Source organism: Osmerus mordax, chromosome 26, assembly GCF_038355195.1.
Source record: "Osmerus mordax isolate fOsmMor3 chromosome 26, fOsmMor3.pri, whole genome shotgun sequence".
In the NCBI taxonomy this organism is placed as follows: Eukaryota; Metazoa; Chordata; class Actinopteri; order Osmeriformes; family Osmeridae; genus Osmerus; species Osmerus mordax.
In genome coordinates, this window is record NC_090075.1 from 3972744 (window position 1) to 3997312 (window position 24569).

General features: G+C 43.4%; 2 protein-coding genes across 4 annotated transcripts; one reads left to right on the forward strand and one right to left on the reverse strand.

Moving 5' to 3' along the window:
• Nucleotides 1-15: 15 nt before the first annotated feature.
• On the reverse strand, nucleotides 16-14832 carry kank3 (KN motif and ankyrin repeat domains 3). Of its 3 annotated transcripts, none has more exons than XM_067229957.1 (12): nucleotides 14694-14832; nucleotides 6779-6884; nucleotides 6425-6511; nucleotides 4237-6087; nucleotides 3907-4027; nucleotides 3559-3810; nucleotides 3269-3359; nucleotides 2703-2922; nucleotides 2482-2624; nucleotides 1847-2047; nucleotides 842-940; nucleotides 16-511 (listed from the first exon to the last, which is right to left on the reverse strand). In XM_067229957.1, the coding sequence occupies exons 3-12, from the start codon at nucleotides 6459-6461 to the stop codon at nucleotides 482-484; spliced, it is 3045 nt and encodes a 1014-aa protein (XP_067086058.1). In that variant the 5' UTR covers nucleotides 6462-6511; nucleotides 6779-6884; nucleotides 14694-14832; the 3' UTR covers nucleotides 16-481. The 3 variants fall into 3 exon arrangements, with proteins under 3 accessions (XP_067086058.1, XP_067086059.1, XP_067086057.1); XM_067229958.1 differs by having other exon boundaries at nucleotides 3907-4009; nucleotides 6779-6889; nucleotides 14694-14807; XM_067229956.1 differs by having other exon boundaries at nucleotides 6779-6889; nucleotides 14694-14807.
• Nucleotides 14833-21090: 6258 nt separating this feature from the next.
• On the forward strand, nucleotides 21091-24290 carry LOC136936020 (angiopoietin-related protein 4-like). Its single transcript, XM_067229745.1, has 7 exons — nucleotides 21091-21645; nucleotides 21763-21873; nucleotides 21997-22084; nucleotides 22735-22848; nucleotides 23012-23107; nucleotides 23211-23483; nucleotides 23601-24290. Exons 1-7 carry the CDS (start codon nucleotides 21166-21168, stop codon nucleotides 23774-23776), a joined length of 1338 nt encoding a protein of 445 aa, XP_067085846.1. The 5' UTR covers nucleotides 21091-21165; the 3' UTR covers nucleotides 23777-24290.
• Nucleotides 24291-24569: the final 279 nt, after the last annotated feature.

Here is a 24569-nt window from a genome sequence, read left to right on the forward strand (position 1 = left end):
AAATAAGTAAACGTATTATGTAAATATATGTTTATTGTTTTTCCTGAAAATAGATACATGAATATACAATGCATAGACGGTTAGTGCAGACTTAGAACTATTAGCATTACGATTGAGAGGGCTGTTCAATTGAAGTAGAGTGAGGACTACACTAAACAATAAATGAGTGCAAATTGGATTTAAGGTCTCATGTTCTGTTTTATAGAAAAATAGATGCTGCAGACCTTTACTTGGTCAAACATGTTACAAATGCAGATTAGTTATGGATAATAGTAACTGCTCAAGGCTTTTATGGAAAAATATCAACCTTATATTAACAATACAAATAAATGCACGACTTAAGCCAAGATATAAATACATATCCTTTAGGAGACAGTGGTAATTCCAGTGGAACATTTTTCAATGCTCTTGTCCAGTTACGTTTCTGTCCGTCTTAATGGTCTATCATATACACCGCTTGCATCACTCTGCTGACCATGTCTTATGGGGACTTGTGGGGCTTGGCAGTTCCCTGAAAGAGATGAGAGCATTGTTTTCTTACCAACCGCTGACAAATACAGACAAACCCATAACTCACTGCTCACAATGGTGCTTCATGGAAAACACTCTAGGCGTCACTGTTGCGCAAGTCAAATCTGGAGTTTGTGACCAGCAGCTAGCATACCACACCCAAACTTAATATTAGAGCCCAGCCTAGGCGCTAATATTACCCAGCTTCAAATAGAAGAGGCATTGCTCATGATACAGATATGTTCTGAGCGGCCTGTACTGCATTCGAGGCCAAACTACCTAGTTTGTGAACAACACAGACATGTTTTTTCTACTCTGATAACCGACTCACAGCTGCCTGGGTTTTGGCGTAGTTCATGTGGGCGTACAGCAGGACAGCCGTGTCATTGTGCGAGGCCTCCAGAGCGATGGATAGAGCGTTGCTGCCATCCTGCGGAATGACAAAACTCATTTCAATTCATGGAGACACAGAAACCAAAATAGTTCTATTAGGGGGACTTGGTATCCACTTCCTTACTTCAACCATGTTTAATAGGTATTGTACTTGGAGTTGTAAAATGCCTAACACTACAGTAACAAGGGGTTAACTTGACATCTTTGCCTTTCTGTCTCCCTAGACACCCATATCCCTCCAGTACAGTACAGTATGTCACAGTGTTGAGCAAAAAGAACGGCCAAATACTTTCCCACCCCATCTCGGTCCAGCTGTGACCATCTGAAACTCAAAACCATGTGCTCTATGGCCAACTCGTTTAAACCCAGATGTGTCCGCTCAAATGTGTGTCTGAGCATTTGAACCGGTCTTACTACAGTTCATATGATGTGACTCTGGAACAGAAAAAAAACTTAAGGCCATGGAGACCCATTGAGCAGTTCAAAAAGCAAATATGCAAGTCACAAGAGGCAAACTACCCATATTTATTCACTACCAGCATGATATAACAGTACACAGAACACCATTCTGGCTTGTTAATGTGCCCCTCGAGGGCATCTAAACAGTCTAATGACTTACTTTCCTGTAACAGCGTCGAGTCAAAGACATATGGACAGATGAAGGCAATTAAGACAGTAGCCTGCCAGAGGCTGGCTCTGAACGGCTGGACAGACACAAAGTAGAGGTCTACAAAAAGGGATGAAAAGTCTAGACAGTGTAGATTATTCTTGCGTGCCCATTTTCCATTATGTCTACTAATTTGATTTGAACTGTTCCTCCGTATTAGAAGAAAGTGTAGCACCGTGATGGATTTTAGACTACAGTGGATTTTCAACATGGGCTTCCTTTTTTTCACTGGGCTGGTGTGAAGGGAGGTGCTTAGCAACAGCCGATAAAACTCACATTGTCCACGATGGAGATGTCACAGCCCAGCTGGTCCAGGAGCAGGGAGACGATCTCGGCCCGGCCGTGTTCACTGGCGCACATGAGCGCTGTGGAGCCCTCATCGTCCTGCACGTTCACATTGGCACCGCAGTCCAGCAGGGCCCGCACCATCTCCTGCCGACCGTGGCTAACTGCTAGCATCAGCGCTGTCTGGCCGGCCTGGGCAAAAGCAGGAGTTGGAACATTGTGATGTTTTGGCATCAGAAAGACTGTAGTTGGGAACTGCAAACATTGCATCAGGCCTCTGATTCCCACATTGACTGTAGTAACTAAGTACCGTAATATTGATTCATGGCAAGTTATTCTGACTGAAGAAGGGAGCAAGTCCCATCCGTTTTGGGATGTGGCAAAACACAAACAAAACTGAACTACATGGACAGTAATAAAAGTCATAAGATCCATAGTTCAATGGTTCATACAACAGCTGTATGCCACAGTTAAATGCAGTATTAAAGATGGCTTATAAAACATTTATAAATTCAGCTTGACACCTGATACATATCTATTGTACACGTCTAACGGAGGGCTTTCCAATACTTTATTTCCTCATAAACTATGTGCAGGTGAAATGTGGTTTATTCAGAGGGACGTGCCTGGCTGGCCTTGGCGTTGACGTTGCCTTGGCTGAAGAGCTTCTTGACCACCTGCATGTCCTCCTCCTCCTTCACAGCAGAGAGGGCTGCCAGCATTATAGCCGTGTAGCCCGCCTTGTTCTGCTTATCCACACAGCACATACCTATGAGGAGACAACACACACTTAAAAAACACGATAAAACCAGGTAGCTATTGGAATAGGCATGAAATGCCCACTGACCCGTATCCAGCAGCAGGCCCACCACGATGAAGTTGGAGTGGGAGACGCTGTAGTGCAGGGCGGTGTTGCCGTTCCCGTCCGTCATGTTGACCACACGCGCGAGCAGGGCGGAGGAGACCTCGGAGAAGGCCATCAGGTAGTTGGAGACGCGCTGAGGCTGGGCCGTCTTAGCGCTGGAGATACGGAACCACTCCAGCTGCACAGTGTGGGTGCTGGAGAGCTAAGGGACAAAGAGGTGGGAAAATCACTGGTGATAAACACATGACACAGCTGATTATACATAGTTTGGTTCTGGACATGGCTCTATTTGGTTCTGGACATGGCTCTATATACACACAAAGCTCAGCCGTACAGTACAGACAGTACACTTTTTAATACTCGTTCCATTAGGGACAAAACACTGATGAAAGATACACTTGTTTTTGTTTATTAATGAAATGAACTCGTCAATGAGTTTATTTGATTGTAAAAAGCTTTGACAAGGGTGGTTTTCATGTACTCTAAAGAAACAAAAAAGGACAGACATGGTTAAGCTGGTTTAACTGAAGAGGCATGTTGGAACCCACCACTTCTTTACTCTTCAGTGTTTTGACATCATCGTTCAGGTGGTTCTTCAGAATGAGACAAGCCTCGCGCATTTTTGCACTCAGCTCAAACCTATGACAAACGAGACAAGTATTCAAAAGCTGGCAGTCATATCTAGGAAGAGAACGCCTAATTTCTCTAAATGCTACCTTGTGCCATTTAGCAAACAACAGTTGGTTTGTAACAGAGATGACATGAAATCCCCCCCAAAAATAAAAGGAGATGAATCTCTTGAACGCATCATTATTTAGGTCCCTTCTTCACAACGTACTTCTCTTTCACAGCGTCAGAGGCGTTGGTGGCTCCTCCCAGGACCTCGTCCTCGCTGTCGCTGTCGTCCACGTTCACGTTCCTCTCCTCGTCCGACGTGTCCTCCAGAGCCGCCGCCGCCTCCTCGCTGCTGTCCGAGCACCCGCCGTCCCCACTGCCCGCCGACGAACTCCCCTCTTCCTCCTCCTCCTCCTCCGCCTCCTCCGCCTCCTCCGCCTCCTCCTCGTCCTCCTCGCTCGACGTCGACTCATACCTGATAAAGTAGAATGACAGGGATAAGACGACCGCATGTACCCACCCGCATCGTCGTGGTGACGCATTCCCGTTCACTGCACTTTACGATACTCACCCTCCGTTAAGAATGCCGACAAACTGCAAGCTCTTCTTGCCGCTGCTGCGGGTTTGACCCGGGTCACTCCCATCCTTCCTCTTCATGATGGATTTAAGCATACCTGGAGCCAGTAATGATGCTATGGATGTCGGTTTGTTTTTATTGGATGACTTTAAACAGAACAGCATAGCACGCAATGCTCCTTATGCAGGGCAGATAACCCAACAAGACGCATTGTTGGTCATGTGCATTTGATTCTTGATCGTTTATGAACATTAAAGAGAAATAATGCACTGTAAATATGTTGGTTTAGGACTGTATAAGTAACAAATACTAGCTGATACCTACCTCCAACAGATGTTTGGTTGCTGGGAGTGGTCACTTCCTCCTCTCTGTCCGCCACACTGACCATTTCCTCATCGGGGGTAACCTTGTACTCTGCGATGGTCATCTGTCTTCTCTTCAGCGCGGTGGCCAGAGGTTTCTGCTCCTGCACCTCCTCAAGTATATTCTCCCATTGGCTCCCAGTGCTGACCAGAGCTACTGGGATTGGTTCAGGTGGACTCTCAACAATGTCAGTCTGTGTACTCTGGTGATTCTCATTGGCTGGTAAATCCCCCCCTACACATGCATCCACAACCTCAGGGCAACAGGACACTGCCACATGTTGCAAAGTGCAAGTGGACGAATCAGTTGCTACTTGAGCGTGTGCCATGGTAGGTTTGGCAAGGACACCCTTCTCAAACATGACCCGGGACTTCCTCTCTTCTTCTTGGGCTTTCAGCGCTCCCAGGTCCTGGTCAGCTTGGCTCAGTCTCCCCTCCAGAGCCAAAATGGACTCCTGTTGGAATTTGATGGTGTCTTGTAAGGTGTCCATCTCTCTCTGTGCCTCACTGGTGACGCCGAGCAGCGATTCCATCACCCACACAGAGGCCTCCTGCGTTTCCACGCCCACCTGGACTGCCTCGTCGCAAGCAGATGCCTCTTCAGTCCCAACGCTTTTCTCGCAGACGGCCACCTCTGTTCCCTCGGACGCGTCTTTCACTTCCTGTCTGTAGTAGAACACCCCTTCCTCCAGTGACATGTCATCCCCGACTGCCACCGACATCTTCTCCACAGTCTCGGCTGGAATTCTTTCTGGAACTTTCTCAGAGTTTCTCTCAGCCTTCACCTCCGTTTTCTCTCTCAGTCTGTTGACGTCTCCTGCTGGGCTCGAAGTCGGAGGAGTTTCCTGAACTTGGGACTCTGCGTCCACTGTGGTAGAAACAGTCACTGTTGTGGTCGTCTGTCGTTCTTGGACCACCGTCTCTTTAGCAGCGAAAGCTTTCTTCTCCTCCAGTGCCGACAGAAGCATGTCTTTCTCTGCACGTAACTTAGCCACTTCTCTCTCCAATGCCGGGACACCCTTCACCCGCTCCTCCATCTCCTTCAGTTGCCGGAGGGCAGTGGCCATTTGCTCTCTCACTGTCTGCAACTGGGTGGGTGGTAGGGAAGCCATTCCGGTGGTTGAGGCAGGAGTGCTCCTACCGGAGGTGTGAGGAGAGAGTTTGATCCAGCTACTCTGGGGTGGGGTAGGGGAGACCAAAGACTGTAGCTGAGGCAGACCATCCACAATGGTTGTGTTAGCATGGGAAGTCCAAAGAGGAACATTTGTCTTGGCGCCCTCTCTGAAGCCTTGCTTGGGAGGGTCTGAGAGTTGGAAGCGGGTGCCATTTTGGTGCTGGTGGGTCTGCTCTTGCTGTAGTCGCCGGCTGGTTTCGAGGAGGGTTCTCTCCACCCTGGGGTTGCGCAGGGGAGGAGGAGGAGGGGGCATTTTGGAGCCGGCGGAGTGCGGCGGGGAGCTGATGATGGTGAGAGGGGACAGAGGTTGGGCTTCGCAGGGTGCCGAACCGATGCGGTTCCTCGGGGGCGGCGGAGGGGGAACTCTGCCATCTTCGCTGGCGGGGGACGAGAGAGACTCGGTGGAGGTCCAACCGCTGGCTCGTCCCCCGACGCTGGTGCTCCGCTGCGAGACTTTGACGGCCCGCGTCGACCTGCGGGAGCTGACGGGCGCCCGGCGCAGGTTGTGACCGCTCTCGATCTCCTCCACGTACTTGAGGAAGTCCAAGTCCAGCTGGAAGCCATACGGAGTCTGGACTGAGTAGGATCCCTGTTGATCTGCCTCTTCCTGGCTGGAGTATAGGAATGGAGCACCCAGGTCTGCGGACACAGGAACGCATCGTAAGGAAAAATTCAGGGGGAAGGGGAAACTTGATTTGGTTTTAAACCCACAAATGGCCTGGGTTAGAGACCCTGACCACAAATGGCATCTTACCAACACACTGTTGACCGATGAGCAGTCAACACTACTGAGTGAAACTCTAAATGAAACCTCTAAGCTGTATGCAATAACACCACAACAATGACAAAAGTCTCGGCAAACATGGCAACTGATACTTAACAACTTAACCATTAGCTTCCCACTTGCTTAGGGATTAGAGTAATGTGTTGCGTTGTGTGCCATTATTCTAAATCTGATGTTTATGCCATAACTCACCAGGCAGTTTTGGGTTAACCTGCACAGACTGAGTCATCTTCCCGGACTGAGATCTTTAAGCAGAAGCCCCGACAGTCAACTCACTATCTGGGGAAAGAAGGAACACTCACTTAAATCAGTGTTTTTTCAGTGCTTACCTTAAAAGAAAAGAAGGATAGCATGACATTTAGTAAGTTATCAAATGTGGAGAAGAACTACCTGAATGACTGGCTTCACATTTTATGGTTTGATGTTGATATTGAATAGTTTACAAGTCAGTTTTCTTTCTCAGCAACTCTGATTCGATCTAACCACAGAATGTGTGAATGTTTCTTCTTCTTTACCGTCAGTTTGGAGGATGACTCCCATAGTTACCTTTTGTCATGCACTCGCTGGAGGAATCATAAAGCTTTTCTTGATGAAGCAACAGGGTTCACCTTGGGTTCCTTCGTCCTCCTGTCACTCCAACTGTGGGTCACAGCTTCCCTTGAAAGAGAGAGAGAGGGAGACAGAGAGGGAGAGAGAGAGAGAGAGCAAGAGAAAGAGCGAGAGAGAGAAAGAGAGGGTCAGAGTAGCCTAACCTACACTACGCATACATACACACAAACATAGATCTGTTTCCCCACACCCCCGGGCACATTCCACCACACACTTCCCTCCAACATCCTGCTGGCAAGACCAGGCTAGAACATGTCGCACTCATCAAGTATCTGAACAAGGTAGCCCTCAAAACACAGAAGAACAAACCCTTGTCTGAGATCTCTCGTGACCTAGCCATCTCTATCGGATCAAATCAAAAGTTACTTTAGATCCCCAAACATGGTAAAACGTGCATACATTGCATTGCCCAAGAATGAATAGATACCCCATTTGGATGATTCATTAAAAATAAAAACAAAAATGTTCCTTACTGAGACTAATCCATCCAAGGTTTTCTCTGCGTATCAGAGGAATGGCATTCCCTGATGCTGGCTGTTAGCCTGTAATGTCAAGTTAGCTTGTTGCTTCAAGTGGAGACTGGGCTAAGGGACTGGTTAGCTTCAGCCTGTCAGCTACAGGTCACTGCTTCATAACCTGAGGGAAAGCCTGTTACCTCCTCCTCTAGGGTCAAAACATGCATTGGGGGTCAGAGATGGGTGTGCTTGGCGCAGATCTATAAATCACCTGAACGTCCAAACAACTAGGCTCTGGCCCACCCTTTTGAGTGAAGGATTAGTGAGCACCTCCCTCAGAACAGGATTAGTGGAGGAGGTGTGGGTCAAACCAGGTACAATTAATGAGCATGTTAGCTTTGATAAACAGTCCCGTGCTAATTTCTAAAGGGCAATGTGTTTCTTGTTACCAAGTCATGCAAGTTCCAGTCAAAGTGCAGAATGACTTACACCCCTTTGACCTGTCTGAACTTGCTCATTGGTAAATGTTTCATTTTTGTTTTTAAAATACCAACTTGAGATGTGTGTGTGGCTCAGAGATCAGGCTTTAAAAGAAGAATTCCTCAGATATGGCATCTGGGTCTCCATTGAATACTCGGAGGCCTCGCTGTTCTTGTCAGTATGCTGCAGATAAGAAGGAGTGCAGGTTCGACACAACCTCCTAGCCTCCCATCCTATCCCACTCCTCCTCACTCACAGCCTGCCTGCCTCACTCAGCAGAAAACAGGCCAGTTCAAATGTTTTTTCCAGGTCCTGATGACAGGCAGCAAATTACAGGGCACAGGGGGAGAAGGCACATTCCTCTACACCCCTCATCTTCCATCACCAGCCGGGAGCCACCACAGGCATCTCTCTCTCTCTCTCTCTCACACACCAACTTTAGGTGTTTTTCTACCCATAAAACACATTGGTTTCACACGGGCAAATGTCATATGACAGCGTAACTGACTGGACACAATAAGTCTTAATGGGGGTAAGTTAATGTAACCTAATAACAGGGCAGAGGGGTTTAACTTTATAAAGCCGTCATTAGATTCCATTGTAAATGGACATACCACATCGCTTTACAAATTGCGGCCTTGCTAGGCGAATGCAGTTTTATTGCATATATTGCCATGCTGATTGGAGGTTTACGTGAAGCTCTCCTCCTGTTTAACATAAGCTAATGTTTCTTCACCATCATTCTCATTACTGAGACTGCAGTTTCCCGTAAGCAGTCATAAATCCAACACTGGGGTCTACAGTTTTGAAACAGGAAATGTGCTGGTCCAGAGCTGGTTTCATCGCCTCAGCCCATGTTTTGGAAAAGTGACCTCATCCCACCACCACCCTTTTTCCTCGAAAAGGAAGCAGAGGGTCGAAAAAGCTGACTGACAATGAAGAAGAGGAGGAGAGGCCTCTAGCTACACAGAACCTGATAGGACTGCGCCCCGCACATATTAACCCAGTTTCTGGTGTTCATGGACAAGGGCAAACCTATTCATTCAACAAGCCCCCCCCCCCCCCCCATCCATTGGCTCACTTTAACTACCAAACTACTTTACATGAGAAAAGGCCCATTCACAAAAAGAGACACTAACTAGCATGCACACATGCAAGCACTGATGCGTGCACACATACACTCACTCGGATGTATGCACGCACGCACAGATACACACACATTCCTCCCCCTCTTAACACACACACACACGCGCACACACACACTCACACAAAGTAGGGCCTCGACTTCCTCACTGGAAGCCTCTATGTGAGAGGCTCAGCTGCTGGGATAAATCTGCAGTTTCCTGAAGGGAAGCAGGTTTGAGAGTACCCCCCCCCCCCCCCCCAGCCTCCGACACCCCCAGGGAGACCTCCTATTGTCTCCCAGTAAGAACTCCCGTCTCTCTCCTGCCAGGAAGCCCATTGGCCGCGCTCAGGAAAGCTGCTTCCTCACAGCCACAGGAAAAACGCCACAGTGAAGGCAAGCAAAACTGAGAGCTGAACAAACACAGCGTTGGTGCGACACAATAACAAAAGAACCCTCACACTCAGGCATGCAAACACACTTTGCTGTCCTGTAGTCAGCGAGGGCTCAAGATAACATCACATGACGCGTCATGCAGGACTTGGGTAACATGCAATTAAGACTAGGTTCTAAGCAGTGTGAACCTAACCCTAACCCGCTCAAGTACAGGAAGTTGACAGAAATAACAGACTGACACCTGAACATATACAGACCTCATCCCTGGGAACATGGGGCCACATCCTTGCAAAATTCTTTGTCATATGAATCACACTTTCCGTCAATCACATTAATCTAAAAAATAAATAAAAAAATATTCAACTGAACTTTAGAAAGTACATCTTAATCCTTATCTATGAACATCGTCTTTGTTTTAAAAATCACATGCATCTCATAACCCCCCCCTCCCTCCAAAGACAATCAGCCACATTCAAGCCCAACAATGAAGCATTATGCTACTTCAGTGGTGAAGCTGTTTCCCTGAGTTTTGTGAGCTCTCCTTGTTTTCATCCGCCCCAATCCCCCTCACTCTCCTCAGGTTCAAAATGTCACAATGTGAATTGAATCAGGATTGAAGAAGTCCATGACTTAGGTTGGCATTTGAGAGACAGTGTATGTCTCAGAGTCTAGTCCACCCATGGCGCCATTTTGGACTGGGCGAAGGGAACTGGAACTGTGGGGTTATATTCAAATGCTGAGAAACAATGGTCTCTATGTACGTCTACCCACCCGCTTTCTATAACTGTCACTAAGCAGCACTTCTTGGTGTCCTTGTGTAAAGCAGATGAGGGTGTGAGGTGGCACTGACACAAGGGAAAGTCTAAACACTTCAGGTGGAAGCCATTGCTATGTGACTTCCAACAGGCATTTTCAGACGCGATTTCAACCCATTATCTTGGACTACGCCCACCTGGTTGACTTGACCGGACTTGTAATGACTAATGACTAAATTGAATTCAAACCGTAATGTTGACGTCTTTGGAAAGAATTAGCCGTTTTAGAGTCCCATTCCTAGTTGAACACACAGTACAGGACATTCCACATCTAGAGCAGATCCCAGAGGCAGGACCTAGTCACAACCCATTGAGGAACACCCATGCCCAATGGATAAAGTCCCCCTCCCTGAAACAAAGCCGTTCATAGAAATCTACTTTGACCAATTATCCACCGTTTCCACTGGTCACTGCTCCCTACAGTTTCAGGTCTGGTATCAAGAACAGTCACACAGCATTACCCTAAAGAAGTTTAGCTAAAACAGGGTATTGCCTTGTTGCAGTCTTAGGCGGTGTGCCATGGAAGGAACATCATTGCCTGGCACTGTAAAATATTGAATTTATTCTTTAAAGAGAAGATGAAAGGTTTATTTTACCTTTCAAAAGCAGAGCTCGAGTGAGTGTCAAAGGATTAGCAGAGATTTGATTCCTGAAACCGTTATTTAGCCTGGGTCTTGATGAAGGTACCAGAAACATCTGAAGTGCACCAAAATAAGTGTGTGCTGCTACCTGTTTATGATATTATAAACACACACAATTTTGACCAAAAAAATGAAAACAAGCCTCCTTCTCCAACAGTAGCAATTGAAGCTTCCAGATGTTTGATTATCATACCACTAGTAAAAGACCAGATGTCATCTAGCGCCTGTCTACACAAAAACAACTAAAATACCTGTTATGTTTTTGACTGGTGCACTCAACACCATCCCTTTGATAAAAGAAGGCGGCAGATGAAACAGCTAAACCACTGTGTTAGACAGGAAACGCTGGGAAATAACTGTTAGTTACTCTTATGAAAGTAACTATAAAATAAGAAGCACAAAATACAACTGTTCTAGAACAACTGTTGTTAAACTACTTGACTGTACTTTCAAGAGGCATTACAAAACAGAGCTTAGTTCGACCTCTGCATTTCCAGGAAAAAGCAGATGTACTATAACTGTGCCTATCAGCCATAACTGTTTCCCAGCAGACAAAAAACAAAAGGTAAACACAGGATAGTGTCCTAACCAAGGGGATGTCTCCCATTTTGACAGTTATCAATTCAAGCTAAGTTCAAGAATTCTGAAGTGACAGTAATAAAGGCATGCACAAAATGTTAAAATGATCTTGGTAAATGAGTTCTTCCTGTGAAAAGCTTCTGATAACCTCGTAAGTGGGAATCCACAGTATCTCAGACACTGGATTTGATTAGAAGGCTTTCTCCCAGTTCTTGTTAGTGAGTGGTGAGCAAACAGGGATATTTTTAGCCAGTTATCTTTCATCCACCATTTTTCAAACGCTGTAGTGTGGGAACTGGAATCAGACTGACCTCCTTTAAAATGTGTTTGTGGGTAACAAATAATCATTAAACAGGCATTACATTCTAATACAGTGGTTAGAATCGTTTTCCAAAACATTGAGACAGGCCCATCCTTAAGGGAACTAACTATAAATCTCAGCAAAGGTTCCGGTGCTGACGATGAAAACAAAGGGAAAACATACAAAACAAGAAGCCCTCTTCACAGCCCTCTAACTTCACTTTGACTTATTTGTGTTGTGTAATTAAGAAACCCACAGAGATCTGGTACAATTTAGTAAGTGGCAATTTCTATTTTCAAAAGATGAAGGCTTGCTAATTAAGAAGAGAGGATTCTACCATTATGTTGCACTTACCACTTAGGCTAATTGCTGGCTGAAAATGCATAGATTCTCTGGAGTTAGTGGTACTCATTGACTAGGTGTATGTTCATTTAGGCATGAATATAAATATGCCTTTGAACTGTGCTGTAGCAATGTAGTTCTTTTCAAATGAACAAAGTTTATATTCATGCTCAAATAAACCCAAACATCTGCCTGGGCATACGTAGAGCTACATCAAACAGTGGTTTCTTCTAGATTGGTTACAGAGCTTGGCAATTACCTGATCTAAAGCATCTCCCATAACATGAAATCCTTCAGTTCTCTCAGTGTTTTGTCTGATGAACCACAAAGAAAAACAAATCAACAACCTGGGCCCTTCCCTTCATGGCTGAGCAACAGTTATTAAATGAATAATGAACTGAAATGTCTTTTTTGGACTGGATATCGAGCCCCAACATATACTTTGAATATTACAGCCCCCGCGATGATCTGTACTTTTTGGGACTGATTTCAAAGTAGATATTTGCACAGAAAATACCCAGTGAACAGCCCAGCTCTCTCTGGCTGTGAACAAGTCAGATAACTCACTCACAGGCCACAAACCTCTCAACACAGATTGGACTTTCAAAGTGCATTTAAAAGAAATGGGGCCGAACATGCAGAGAAAGGTATTATTATGAAAGAATACAACCTAATATGGACTTTATTATTTATTCTCATCGCTCAGACATGGGGCATGTCCCATGTATCAGACTATTACATATAGCCACATAACACTCCCCGCACTAAATTTACGGCGGTTCTATTTTTGAGACGCACGCTGTAAGTCATACCCAAGTGTGCCGTTACAGGAACTAACCATCACACATCCCTTGGGTGAGCTCATCAATGTTGTTGAAAGCTTCACACATCACCGTCCAACAGACAAAACTGTTTTGATTTGCACCAACGAGCCTCAAGCTTTATCTAGGATAACAACACATCAGTCAAGTGTGGCGGCTGTTGACAAGGTGCTTGCGAATGAGCCTCATCTGATAAACCATGCAGAGACTAATATGATGCAATCGTTTCATGCTGCTTTGCAGGTTACTTTTATAGCAGAAACAATCAGAAAGTTAATCTTTTGTCGTTAGCAAGGATGCTGCTGTTTACAGACAGAGACCTGGAGGGAAGATCCCCCCAAGTCATTTCTTTCTGATCTATTTTGATTTAATCTTTGTTTCACCTTACTCTGACCTCGGAACAGAAGCTTCTGTGTCCAAGAGCACATTTTCAATGAATCATGTGAATCGGCTTGGTGTATTTGTTCAAATATTTGTTGATAAAATCGTAGTTTAGTTTAATATTTCATTCCCACACTCCCAAATCAGTTCTCAAATGTATACAGAAGATACATTTAGAGATTGTACACAACAAGACGTTATTAGCTTGCAATGTTTATATCTGGTTTGACCTTCCTGAAGTAAAAATAACGACACTGAGGGGGTCAGGAACTTTTATTATTGTACTGTATGTGCAAGCTGAATGAAAAAGTTATTTTAATCCGACTTAATATTCAGATCTGAGAGTTACAAATACCTATAAGAAACGTCAGTGAATCGAGTAAAATGTAGTGTAGTTAGATGGTTGTCAAGGAAGATAAGATGGACCAGGGAATCAAACACTGGCAATGAGCCAGCAAAGCGAACAGAATCACATGACAGACAACATGGAGATGGTTAGCAATCAAGTGGATGACGATAAGTCTGGGCAGGACGATTAGGCAGGGGCCACACACTGCATGACCAGATAGGAGGAAATAATCCAAATTAGCCATAACAATATGAACCCATGTTCTGTTCAGTTGTGCATGATGTGATCGCCTGTTGTTGTGGGAGACTGTGGAACTCAACTTGGTGTTACTCAGTAGAGTGGTAACAATTTGGCACCACTAACACAACATGAGGTTGTTAGGATGTTAGGGGTTGGAACTCTACTGACAATTTGGGGATTTCCATGTTGTGTCCTATTGTTATATAATGGCTCAAAGAAATTGGTAGATAATATGAATATTTCTTTATGTCCATCCTTCGCACATCCCATCACATGAAATGTGTTGCACAGCCATAGCTGTAGGCAAAGCTGGAGAATAATATGAGATAGATATACATAACTTTCACTCATCTTTATAAGTTGTTTGTATAAGATGGTGTTGCCTTACTGCTGTAATGAATTTATAGGCACTCTTTAGTGAGATCACAACTGCCTAACATTTTGTATATCTCATGTGACAAATTAATGAACTAGTACGCTATAGTAGGCTATAGAATCAGTCGAAAAGTACATATATAGATGCATTAAGGTGATGATCAATAAAAATGCATTCCGCTACAAACCTTTGCTCGAAGCCAATATAATATTTTCATAATCTATACATTCCAAAGATGGTTAGAAAACGCAAGCGCCAGCTACAATAAAACCAACGTTTTAAGGTCTGCGTAGAATTGTAGGTTCGGGAACACCCTTTTTGTCCCAACATCAAATGTAAAAATTTACAAATGTTTACAACACGAAACAAAACACTTATGTAGCACTAGAAAGGACACTGCCTATGTAAAACTGTTGCATACCATTCGCACTCTCCTGGTGGCGTGCATTTACCTGTAGCTAACTTTAATTTATACATTCACACCATCTGTGTTCTAGATTATCGTTCAAGAGAAAATGAGAGCGCGTACAGTATGCTATCAAATTTCTCTTACCTTTCAGTTTCTCTCTTTAAAGGCGCTCTTAAGAACTCCTCACGACATTCTTCGGATAAGGTAATAAAGCTGGAGAATGAGTAAAACCTTGCCACCCCTCGCGCTTTCCCCCTGTTACCAGCTCACTCTTCAAAGGTCTTGACTGTCAATGACAGACATTAGAGGCGTCCAATGAAAAGGCGCTATGAGGCCAAATGATGTGGACCACAGAGTGGGTGGGAACCTCGTTTCAAGTCAGTCTGATGGCGGCAAGTGTGTGGCCAACACGCCTCAGTTGTGATAAAGATAGTCAACCTTGATGCCATTTATAAATTGCAGTGGAATAACGTCTCTAGATTTTTTTTTAAATTCTAAGTGAAATTGTGGAACTAGGCATGGCATTCATAATAAAATATAAGCAATAATAACTTGTGAATTAATAACAAGTAACAATGTAGGGCAAGTTTGTTATCCATGTGACTCAACATCAAAACCCACTTTCAAGTCCTCAAACATTTATTTTGATTTATCCTATTTCCTAATGCCAAGTCAGTTTAGGGAATCATGCGCATAAATGTCATATCTTATCTGTTAAGAATAGAGAACAAAACAGGAACATAGCTAATCAAATTATTTGCATTACATCTTTATTTTCCATGCTGTGTTTTGTATTATGGGTGTGTGTAGGGTGTGTAGGGTGTATATGTGCGTCTGTGTGTGTGTGTGTGTGTGTGTGTGTGTGTGTGTGTGTGTGTGTGTATGTGTAGCCTTCCTGACATAACACAGCAATTTGCACTTTTATGGGAGACCTTGTTTGTAGTTCCCCTCGGCAGCTATCCTCTGTTTACTGTGCAAGGAACGTGCTTACAAAACACTGCAAACAGGGAGAGATTTGATAGACTATAGTCAGTATTTGTGTTACAGTCGTATTTGTTCACTTTTCATGTTCAGTCATTATATTATGATATTTCATATGATAAGTCATGACATTCTAATCTTGAAATCAACACACTGTGTGGACTTTCTCAGCTGAGTTGCAATTGAGGGACCTGACAGGAGAGGGCGCTATTGCATCACAGTTACATTTCCGTTTCCATCCAATAGTATGCTCGGATAAAATTAAAAAATATAAGCACATCGAGTCCTCCTGTCCTTGTCTCAATGCTTTTCTAGTGGCCTCTATGCTATGTCACAGATCTTGTAAATAGCAACAAGGTTATTAGTCAGCAGCGTGCGTATTCCTATCGGGGTCTAGACACTATTTTCAAACAAGGATTTTGCAGAGAAAATAGACCAAAGGTGCCAAAAGATGTTTGGGTCATTTTTGGCACATGCGAGACCGAGGCAAAGGCTAAAAGTGGAAGAAAGGAGATACCAGGAAATGCAGAAAGATAACACTTCTACTGAGACAAATTGATTTGGAAAATATAAACAGAGCCTGGAGTAGATATGAGAGAAGCACATAGTGTGCCTGTCGACTGGAGAGCCACTACTGTAAGGTTAAAGCCAAAATGTGGAAAGCACATTAAAGTAAGAGCATTCAAATCCTTTTGGGGATGCTCTGTTGTGTTGACTGACTTCGGAAGTGTTAGGTCATTGCTTCTTTACCCTTAAGATGTGTGTAAAGATAACTGCCAACTATTTTACCTCATGTTTTTAACTCTGTTGAGGATTGAATATTTTAATATATTCATAAATTCACATCTCATTTGGAAATGTTTCTTCAGTCTCGAATTACAGTTCTCTGGGTCACCTGCGAAACTGCAGTTGATAGTTTTCCCATCTCTGGTACACAATATAATTATCAAGGGAGTCAGGTGGCTGAGCGTTTAGGGAATCGGGCTAGTAATCAGAAGGTTGCTGTAAGTCACTCTGGATAAGAGCGTCTGCTAAATGACTAAATGTAAATGTAATGTAAATTACATTGACATGACAGAACTCAAAACAGAAACACCAAAATCAAGCGCTCCTGCCGGGAGAGTTGGTTCATAAGAACTATGTTGTACATGAATCTAATGGCCCTACATGCAATTTGATGTTGATTGTTATCAATTTACCATATATTTTGATTACACATGCTACAAACTTCTTATTTATCACAAAAGCAGCCAGCGCTGTTTTGTAAAACACATATGCAGTTTATCTTTCTGTTTGAGAATGGTTTGCGTGCACGACGGCACACACCTCTCTCTCTCTCTACACTCACGTGCTGTGGTGAGGATAATGCTGGGAGCAGAGCCAGGGGCTCAATGCTTCCCTCTGGGGTCATGTTGCTGACCCTCCGGCCCAGATGGTCACACCAGGATATAGGAACCAGACTCTGAGGTTACTGTCAGACATTGTTTGTTAGACGTCATGTCAGGGTCACGTCAGAGTGTTGGCTCTTCAGTGAACCACACATACACATGGTGGGTTGTCTGTTCTTGCCTGGGAGTTCTTCAGGAGTGAGGGACCATCGTGAAATAATTGAAAGCTGCTGATTACAAGAAACAAGTGTAAACAGTTGATGAACACAGCATGATGTGTTTTTTTTTTTACTATTCAAAACCACTCTTGTAAAAAAAACACATTGTTGGTCTGACATAAGCGATCCACTATATCTGGAGAGGAGCTGATTGGTTCAGGGGAGGGGTTGGCGTTGTCTATGGAGTGACTCAACATTTCCAAGAGTGTGCCATGTACTGTTCAGCCATAGAATCACCTAACTCCTTCTAACGAATCCAATGTGAGCAATTACTGCATAAGAGTCCTGTTGCGCAATTCTTCTTGTGTGGAATAGTCTGCAACCAAGCTTGGACCAATCAGTTTTTCAGACAACGAAACAGCAACCAAGCAAAAAAGTATTTTACTGTTGGTGTGGCAGTAAACATTTTATCAACGAGGGCATCACAGTGATGCAGGCACCGTTAGTTCAACCTTTATGTACCTTCAGTTATTATATCAACATGTGTGGATGGTGAATTGATAACGACTCCACTAAAAAGACAAATCTACAAACTGACTGATAATCATTCTTATTTCCCTCCCAAGGTCTAATCGTACACAGAAGTACCCTACGCTCCCTGTCTTAACGATTTCCAACTATTGACTATAACCTATGTTAAAGGCGTTGAACACCTCACCAATAGCAACAGGTGCATATTTCAGTGAAGGAATGATAAGACTGCTGTACGAGGACACACCAAAGTCCAAGAAAACATGTTTTCATGGGTTACTGGCTTGAAGGATATCACAGGCCGTCACGGAGTAGGACAAACAGGAAGCCTTTATAGGTGTGCCAATTGGATTCAAGGTCTTGCACTATAAGCTTAACTCCTTTTTAAAACAAAGTATTTTAATTAAAGCAGATTGGGTGCAACTGGGTGAGTTTGTCCTGCCAAAGATTATTTGGCCTTCCCCAAAGATTAAACCAACAAATTTCACGGAACCAGAAAGAGCTGCGGTGATCTCTTTTTTAGGTAAAAGGTGAACTGCAAGTCAGTAACCATTTTGTGCACGCATGACGTGACGTACCAGACTTTAAATCAGTTAAAGAGAGAGTGAAGAACCGACAAATCATTGAACCTCACATGAGTAAATAGTCATCTGGACTGATCAGCAGGAAGGCAAGGATGGGACAAAGGTGGCTCAATTACCAGGTTAAATAGACAGAAATAGATCAGAGTCTACAACATTATTTGCATTTCTTTCTACGTGACAGCCAACCATTGCAGCATGACCAGAGGACTCCTTTATTTGATAGACCAAAGGGCTGGGTGAGGGTCGAACACCAGACTGACGTGGAGTAGGAATCAGTCATAATGGCCACTTCGTCCCATGAGTAATTGTCCTTTTCTTTGTAAATGATGATTCATGTACTCGCTTGTAATATCAAGGCTGGCTCGTGACAGAAATGTCACGTTCTTCTCCTTTCATTACTTTTTACAATTGTGTCATATTCAGTGTGCAGTATTGTATTGCCATGCCCTTGGGTGTTCGTACTATCCCATTACTACAAAAGGGCCCCCAAATGTATCTACGTCATTGTGAAAACCTATAATTGTGGGACCCATCAGAGGAGATATCAGTTCCAGTCCTTAACAATATCCTTATTATGTTTTTGCTAGTTTTCAACTGGGTGTGTCTTTATGTATGCCCCAACATTTTGTACACACCATAAGTTACATAGCTTCACATTCTATAACTGTTCACATTGGGGGAGAACAATTATGATAGACATTGACAACCACTTTTGTTAAAAAACAAGGGGTTATATCTGGATATTTTATTTGGGTGAAAGGGCAACTGTGGGCTGCGGTGAGTCAGTTAACATCAGGAAGGGAACAGCCTAAATGCATACGTTCCAGACTACAAACGCTTTGCGTCTGGAATCTGGGTAAAGGGTCAACATGATGGAGGTGAATGGAATTTCAGTTGTAAAATTGTGAATAACATCTGTTCACTGGGTCCAGGACAAATCACAATACACATAGTCAACATGTCTAACTGATGCTTGATCTGTTGTGCCCAATATGAATTAACCATTATCCACCATGTGGTATATTAAGCTGTATAAAGGTCCATTCATGATACAACATTGAATAGAAATGTTCAAATCAACATATGTATAAACTGCTCTATCTGAAATATGTTCTAGTTGTGTTTTATCAATCTATTGTCTCAATAAACAAAAGTCTGTTGTTGTAGCCATGAAACATCAAAGTGTGTTATGGTTGGATTGCCCTTCGGAACTAACCAGGAGTCTCGTTCCCAGCTGTGCGTGTCTGATCAGAAGCAGCCATGGAAGTGGACCCAGAGGCTGATGCAAGAGACCTGGCACGTGATCTCATCTTCACCTTTCACACACTAACCCGCAACTGAGGGAAAACTGAGTTAAAACAAAGGGTCTGTTCAGTCTGTTACTATAAAGGGACTACCGAGTTATGCAATCTACAAAGAAAGAATTAATCATAAAGATTGAGATTGGTTTTTATATGTATTTGTTTTAAATGAGCCAAAAATTAATACAAATACAAATAACTAGCTCTATAGCTTCTTTTGAAGTTACAGTCATAGTGTACATACATGGGTGTTTAGGAATGTGTTTAGAATTAGAATGATGAATGAAATGTGAAAATACAATACCTTAAAATAATTATAACCTTTACACACAATTTTCCATAACATTTAAACTTAAGTTTTAGCTTGGAGTCTACAATACATCATTTGAGCTTAATGGAAGAAAATGCTATGAAACCTGGGCCAGAACAAAAAGAATCCTCTCGTCCATCCAAGAGCAACTGATTACTACACAGAACTCTATGTCCTGCCGACGCAATAAAAAAATTACCACCGGCAGATACTGTGTGCTGGTAGAGAAATCATAGGCATTTTGAATGTTCCAGCAGTATGGGGAGACGTGCAGGACAGGAGCACTACTTGAGGCTACGTGTCTTTAAGCACAACCCTTCTCTACAGGAACTGTTCTGGGCCCCATACTGCGGGTCATTCTGTGTCTCCATTGTTCCGTGAAATGTGGTTCGGTTGAAAAGGGATCACTTTAACTGTCAGTCAGCCAGTTAACCCATGTTGGATTTTTACTTGTGTTTCTCTTAAGGAACTACCACAAAATACCTTTACACATGTAGACAGGCCCTTGAATGTTTGGTCTTGCCTGAAAACTGAATCCTGTGTGCCTGGGGTGTGTCTAGAACTCTCAGCACGTGTTTTGGAGAATGGCTGTAATGGTTCAATTCTGAGCATGAACTTTCCCCTACTTCTCACAACGACCTCGTCTGAAACTCTGTTTTACTGCATTTCTCCCCACGCAAGATCCACCAGATGCCTTTAGGTGGAAAAATACATGTTTCTTAGTGTTGTTTTAAAACACTAAGCACTGGAAGGACAGTTATGAAATCTTTAAAAGGAAATTAGAAATGTATATTTAAATTAAGCAGCTCATTATTATGTATGAAATAATATATTTGTTTGATAGTGTAGCTGTAACCCACTATCGTCTTTGCTAAAATACACTACAATAACAAGCCACAAAATGCCTGGCTACACTATTGATGCTACGCTTTAATCCCAAATTATATCATAATAGTGCTTTTTTTTAAGATAAATGCAAATTAGACTGAAAAAAAATATACCTTGTGAGTATTTACATAAAGTCATTCTTGTGCACTGAACAATGAACTGTAAGGGGAGAAAGAAGGTGAAAGGTAACTATTCTCAGATTTCTGTTTTTTCTTACAGTACAGCTCATTTACATTAACTTCCAACCCCTCAACAAATTCTCCCCTGTATCAATGGAGTGCATCACATTATGTATACCACACCCCCCCTACAGCCCAGTAGCCAATGAGAACAGCCACCACAAGCTCTATGCAGGCAGCAGGATATATAAACCTCACACTCCTGGTCTTGAGCACGGATCGAACGAGACACTAGAAAAAGACCGGCGTCGAGCTCAAAACATTCCGAAGACCGAGAACATCATTTCAAGCCAAAGATGCAGACACCAGTGATGCTTCTGCTCCTCGTTGGCATTCTGGTTCAAGCGACCATCAGTTTGCCCTTGGAGAGGAACAGAGCGGAGATCAGCAGCAGAGACATGTACGCCTCCTGGGACGACGTCAACGTGGTGGCCCATGGTCTTCTGCAGCTGGGCCATGGGCTCAAAGAACACGTGGAGAAGACCAAGAGCCAGATGAGAGACATCAGCAGCAAGCTCAAAGCCTTCAACGGCACCGTGGCCGAGCTGGCGAGAAACAGCCTGGCCCAGGGGGAGGCGTTAGCGAAGGGAGCGCGGGAGATGGAGGACAGGAAGAGTCAGGAGGAGAACATCTCTTCTGAAATGATGGTGAAGGTGGAGGAGCTGAGGGCTGAGCGACGGGACATTCATGCCAGGATGGAGAGGCTGGAGGAGAAGGTGGACGGAGCCCTGAAGGACAGCAACAACAGTAACCACGGTGATGTCAGCTTCATCCAGGTGAGACAGACTCCACCAGTTTCTCGAATAGTAATATTTCATGTAATCCTAGCAGTGGAAGGACAGAGTTTGACATCATGCAACTCGATGGCTAACTTGTTTCACTGTTATTTTTAGAGAATATTGGATGCACAGAACAAACGGATTGATGACCTTGTGGAGAAAATACGACAACAGCAAGACAAGCTGGAGAAACAGAATAGCCATCTGCATGCACTCCAAGGCAAGGTATGTACTCGACAACAGTGACATTGGTCTTAAAAAAAGGGGGAGATTGTGGGTTCAAATAAGTCAATAAATAAGACACGTAAATGCTCTTCTTGACATGTTTTGTTTGATTATGTTCCCCAGGTCATGCACAAGAAATTCAAGTCCCTTGTTAGACGCAGAGATGAAGAGACAGCACGGAAAAGCACAGAACAAAGAAATTCTCAAACAGGTAAGATACTTTCAACAAACATGCCCCATACACACCCATACATACCAACCACCTCTCAAAGCATATAACCTTTCCCCTAGTTTCTCAGAAGCCATGCAAACGACTCCCAATGTCTTCCCCAGAGCAGTAAACTGATACATATGCTATGTGGGAGAACAACCTAAAATACCAAAAACATCCACACTTCTAGCTCTCTGGCTGAAAATAATATCTTTAGCCAACCACATTTAAAAAATTTAATCGTGTTAACGGTTATCCAACTATTGTATAGATGTAGACTCTACACTTTCGTTATGCAAGACATTTTGCACGTAAGCAAGTACCGACATGTACTCATTTACAAGCATTCCACTTATGTCACCATGTAGACCTACCACTTTGCTCCTGGAGATATAGGAAACTGTACTTTAGACCAATTTCCCTGTTGGCAGAAGATCCTGTCCAAAGTCTAACACAGATCAGAACAACTTTTTGAACAGTTAATGGATAAGAGTTTGACATGACAAAATCATCATTGATGATACACATTCACCATTACAGTTGTAAATCAGTAATGTTTTACTTGGTGTCAAAGCATTGTTTACATCACTAGATCATCTATTTCATCGAGTAGCTAATTAAAACGGCTGTTCTGTTTTTTGTATTTTCAGGTTTTGCCAAAGATTGCCATGAGCTGTTTCTGCAAGGGCAGACAAGCAGTGGTGTATACTCCATCCAGCCTCACAACTCACTGCCCTTTGAAGTCCTCTGCGAAATGACATCTGGTGAGAAAAAAACAGAGTCTCCTCAATTACTCTTAACAGCACAGTTGATTTTTACAACTTTACCAACACTCAATTTACAATAGGCTGTAAAGTCTAGTCTTAGGGGTTGAATACATCTAGAAAGATTTCTCACTCTCTGCTCTCTCTTATCTCCTGCTTCCAGAAGGCGGATGGACAGTTATCCAAAAACGACTTGATGGGTCACAGAACTTCAACCAGTTATGGGAGGCCTATCAGAAAGGCTTCGGTAGCTTGACAGGTATGTCCAAATTCAGCTAAAATAAACCCCCAAATCCTAACTTTATTCACGTGTATGCTCATGTGATCGAATGTAACTAATCTGGAATTGTAATATATTTCAGGTGAATTCTGGCTGGGACTGGAGAACATTCACGCTCTGTCGAACCAAGGCGAGAATACACTTGTGGTGGAGGTCTCTGATTTGAGAGGAGAAGTGCAACCCGTTCAGTACCCGTTTTACCTGGACGGAGAAGAGAATAACTACGCCCTGCACCTGGGCTCCAGGGGGAACCAGCAGAGCGCTCTGCACACAGGGTCTTCTGGTCTGCCGTTTTCCACTTCTGACCGAGACAACGACCAGAGAGCTGACCTCAACTGTGCCCAGCACCTCTCAGGTGAGACAATTTTTCTTTCACCTAAGCTCACCAAGCCTTCAACTGTTGTGAAGCTGTGAAATTCCGCAATCAAAGATGCTGTTTCTAAATCTTTTTTTTTACTTTACAATATTACAGGTGGTTGGTGGTTCAGTGATTGTGGCAATGCCAACCTGAACGGCAAGTTTCCTAAGAAGAACGTTCAGAGACAACAGACGAGGAGGCAACTGGCCTTCTGGAACACAATGACATCACACCACCGTCATTTGAAGACCGTTGTCATGAAGATTGCCCCAGCCTCAATCAAGTCCTAAATGCATTGGTTTCACTTTCACAACAGTGAGCCATGTTTTTACACCGGTTTCTCACTCCATCATACTCAACAACTGAAGACTACTGACTTTTGCACACACAGCTAACTAAAGGGTATCACAGAACCCATCCAGAGAAAAAAAGCTTTTCAATGTAGAAAAATGACTAAGATTTCTTTTTTTTCTTTTTCTGAAGTTGGAATCATTTAGCACTTTGTAATATGCACATTTGCCATTTAGCCTCACCATTAGTGGATCATTACAATCCACTGTCTCAGTGGTCTCCATGTCAGTCATATTGATTGTTTTATAAATAACAGTATTCCCTTTGTAAGAGAAAGCACTTTATACTTAAATTTCTTATGTCTTAAGCCTATGTTCTATTTTATTTTTTCTATTCAAATGTTACATTTCATTTTGTAGTGATTGTACAGCAAACTAAACTTGTCCGCTGTTCAAACAGTAGACATGAGAATTAACATTTCAGTTTCAATGAATAAAAGTCTCACAAAATATATGCATTGATCTCTTTTACCTTTGTCATAGACCAACTAAATGAACATAAATGAACAGATAATCTGAGAATCAATAGCTAGAAGTGTTCATTGCTTATACTGTTCTGAGGATATGTACTATGTGAGTGTAAACACAACATCTGTCCCAACCCAAAAAATGACACTGCTACATAGAAAAACGGAATCAAACGGCTTCTTTGGATCTGTGGGCCGTGAACAATCCACTCCATGTGAATTACAACTCTATCCCCACCTGCTGGGGATGAAGTGCTCTAGGACAA

Bases quoted from the DNA above. Each gene is read 5' to 3' on its own strand.
- kank3 (XM_067229957.1), bottom strand. From the start codon at position 6,461: ATGACTCAGTCTGTGCAGGTTAACCCAAAACTGCCTG. The intron at 3,811-3,906 runs GTGAGTATCGTA...CTACTTTATCAG, and splicing joins GTCGGCATTCTTAACGGAGG to GTATGAGTCGACGTCGAGCG. The intron at 941-1,846 runs GTGAGTTTTATC...GTCATTCCGCAG, and splicing joins ACATCTCCATCGTGGACAAT to GATGGCAGCAACGCTCTATC.
- LOC136936020 (XM_067229745.1), top strand. From the start codon at position 21,166: ATGCAGACACCAGTGATGCTTCTGCTCCTCGTTGGCATTCTGGTTCAA. The intron at 21,646-21,762 runs GTGAGACAGACT...TGTTATTTTTAG, and splicing joins GTGATGTCAGCTTCATCCAG to AGAATATTGGATGCACAGAA. The intron at 23,484-23,600 runs GTGAGACAATTT...ACAATATTACAG, and splicing joins CTGTGCCCAGCACCTCTCAG to GTGGTTGGTGGTTCAGTGAT.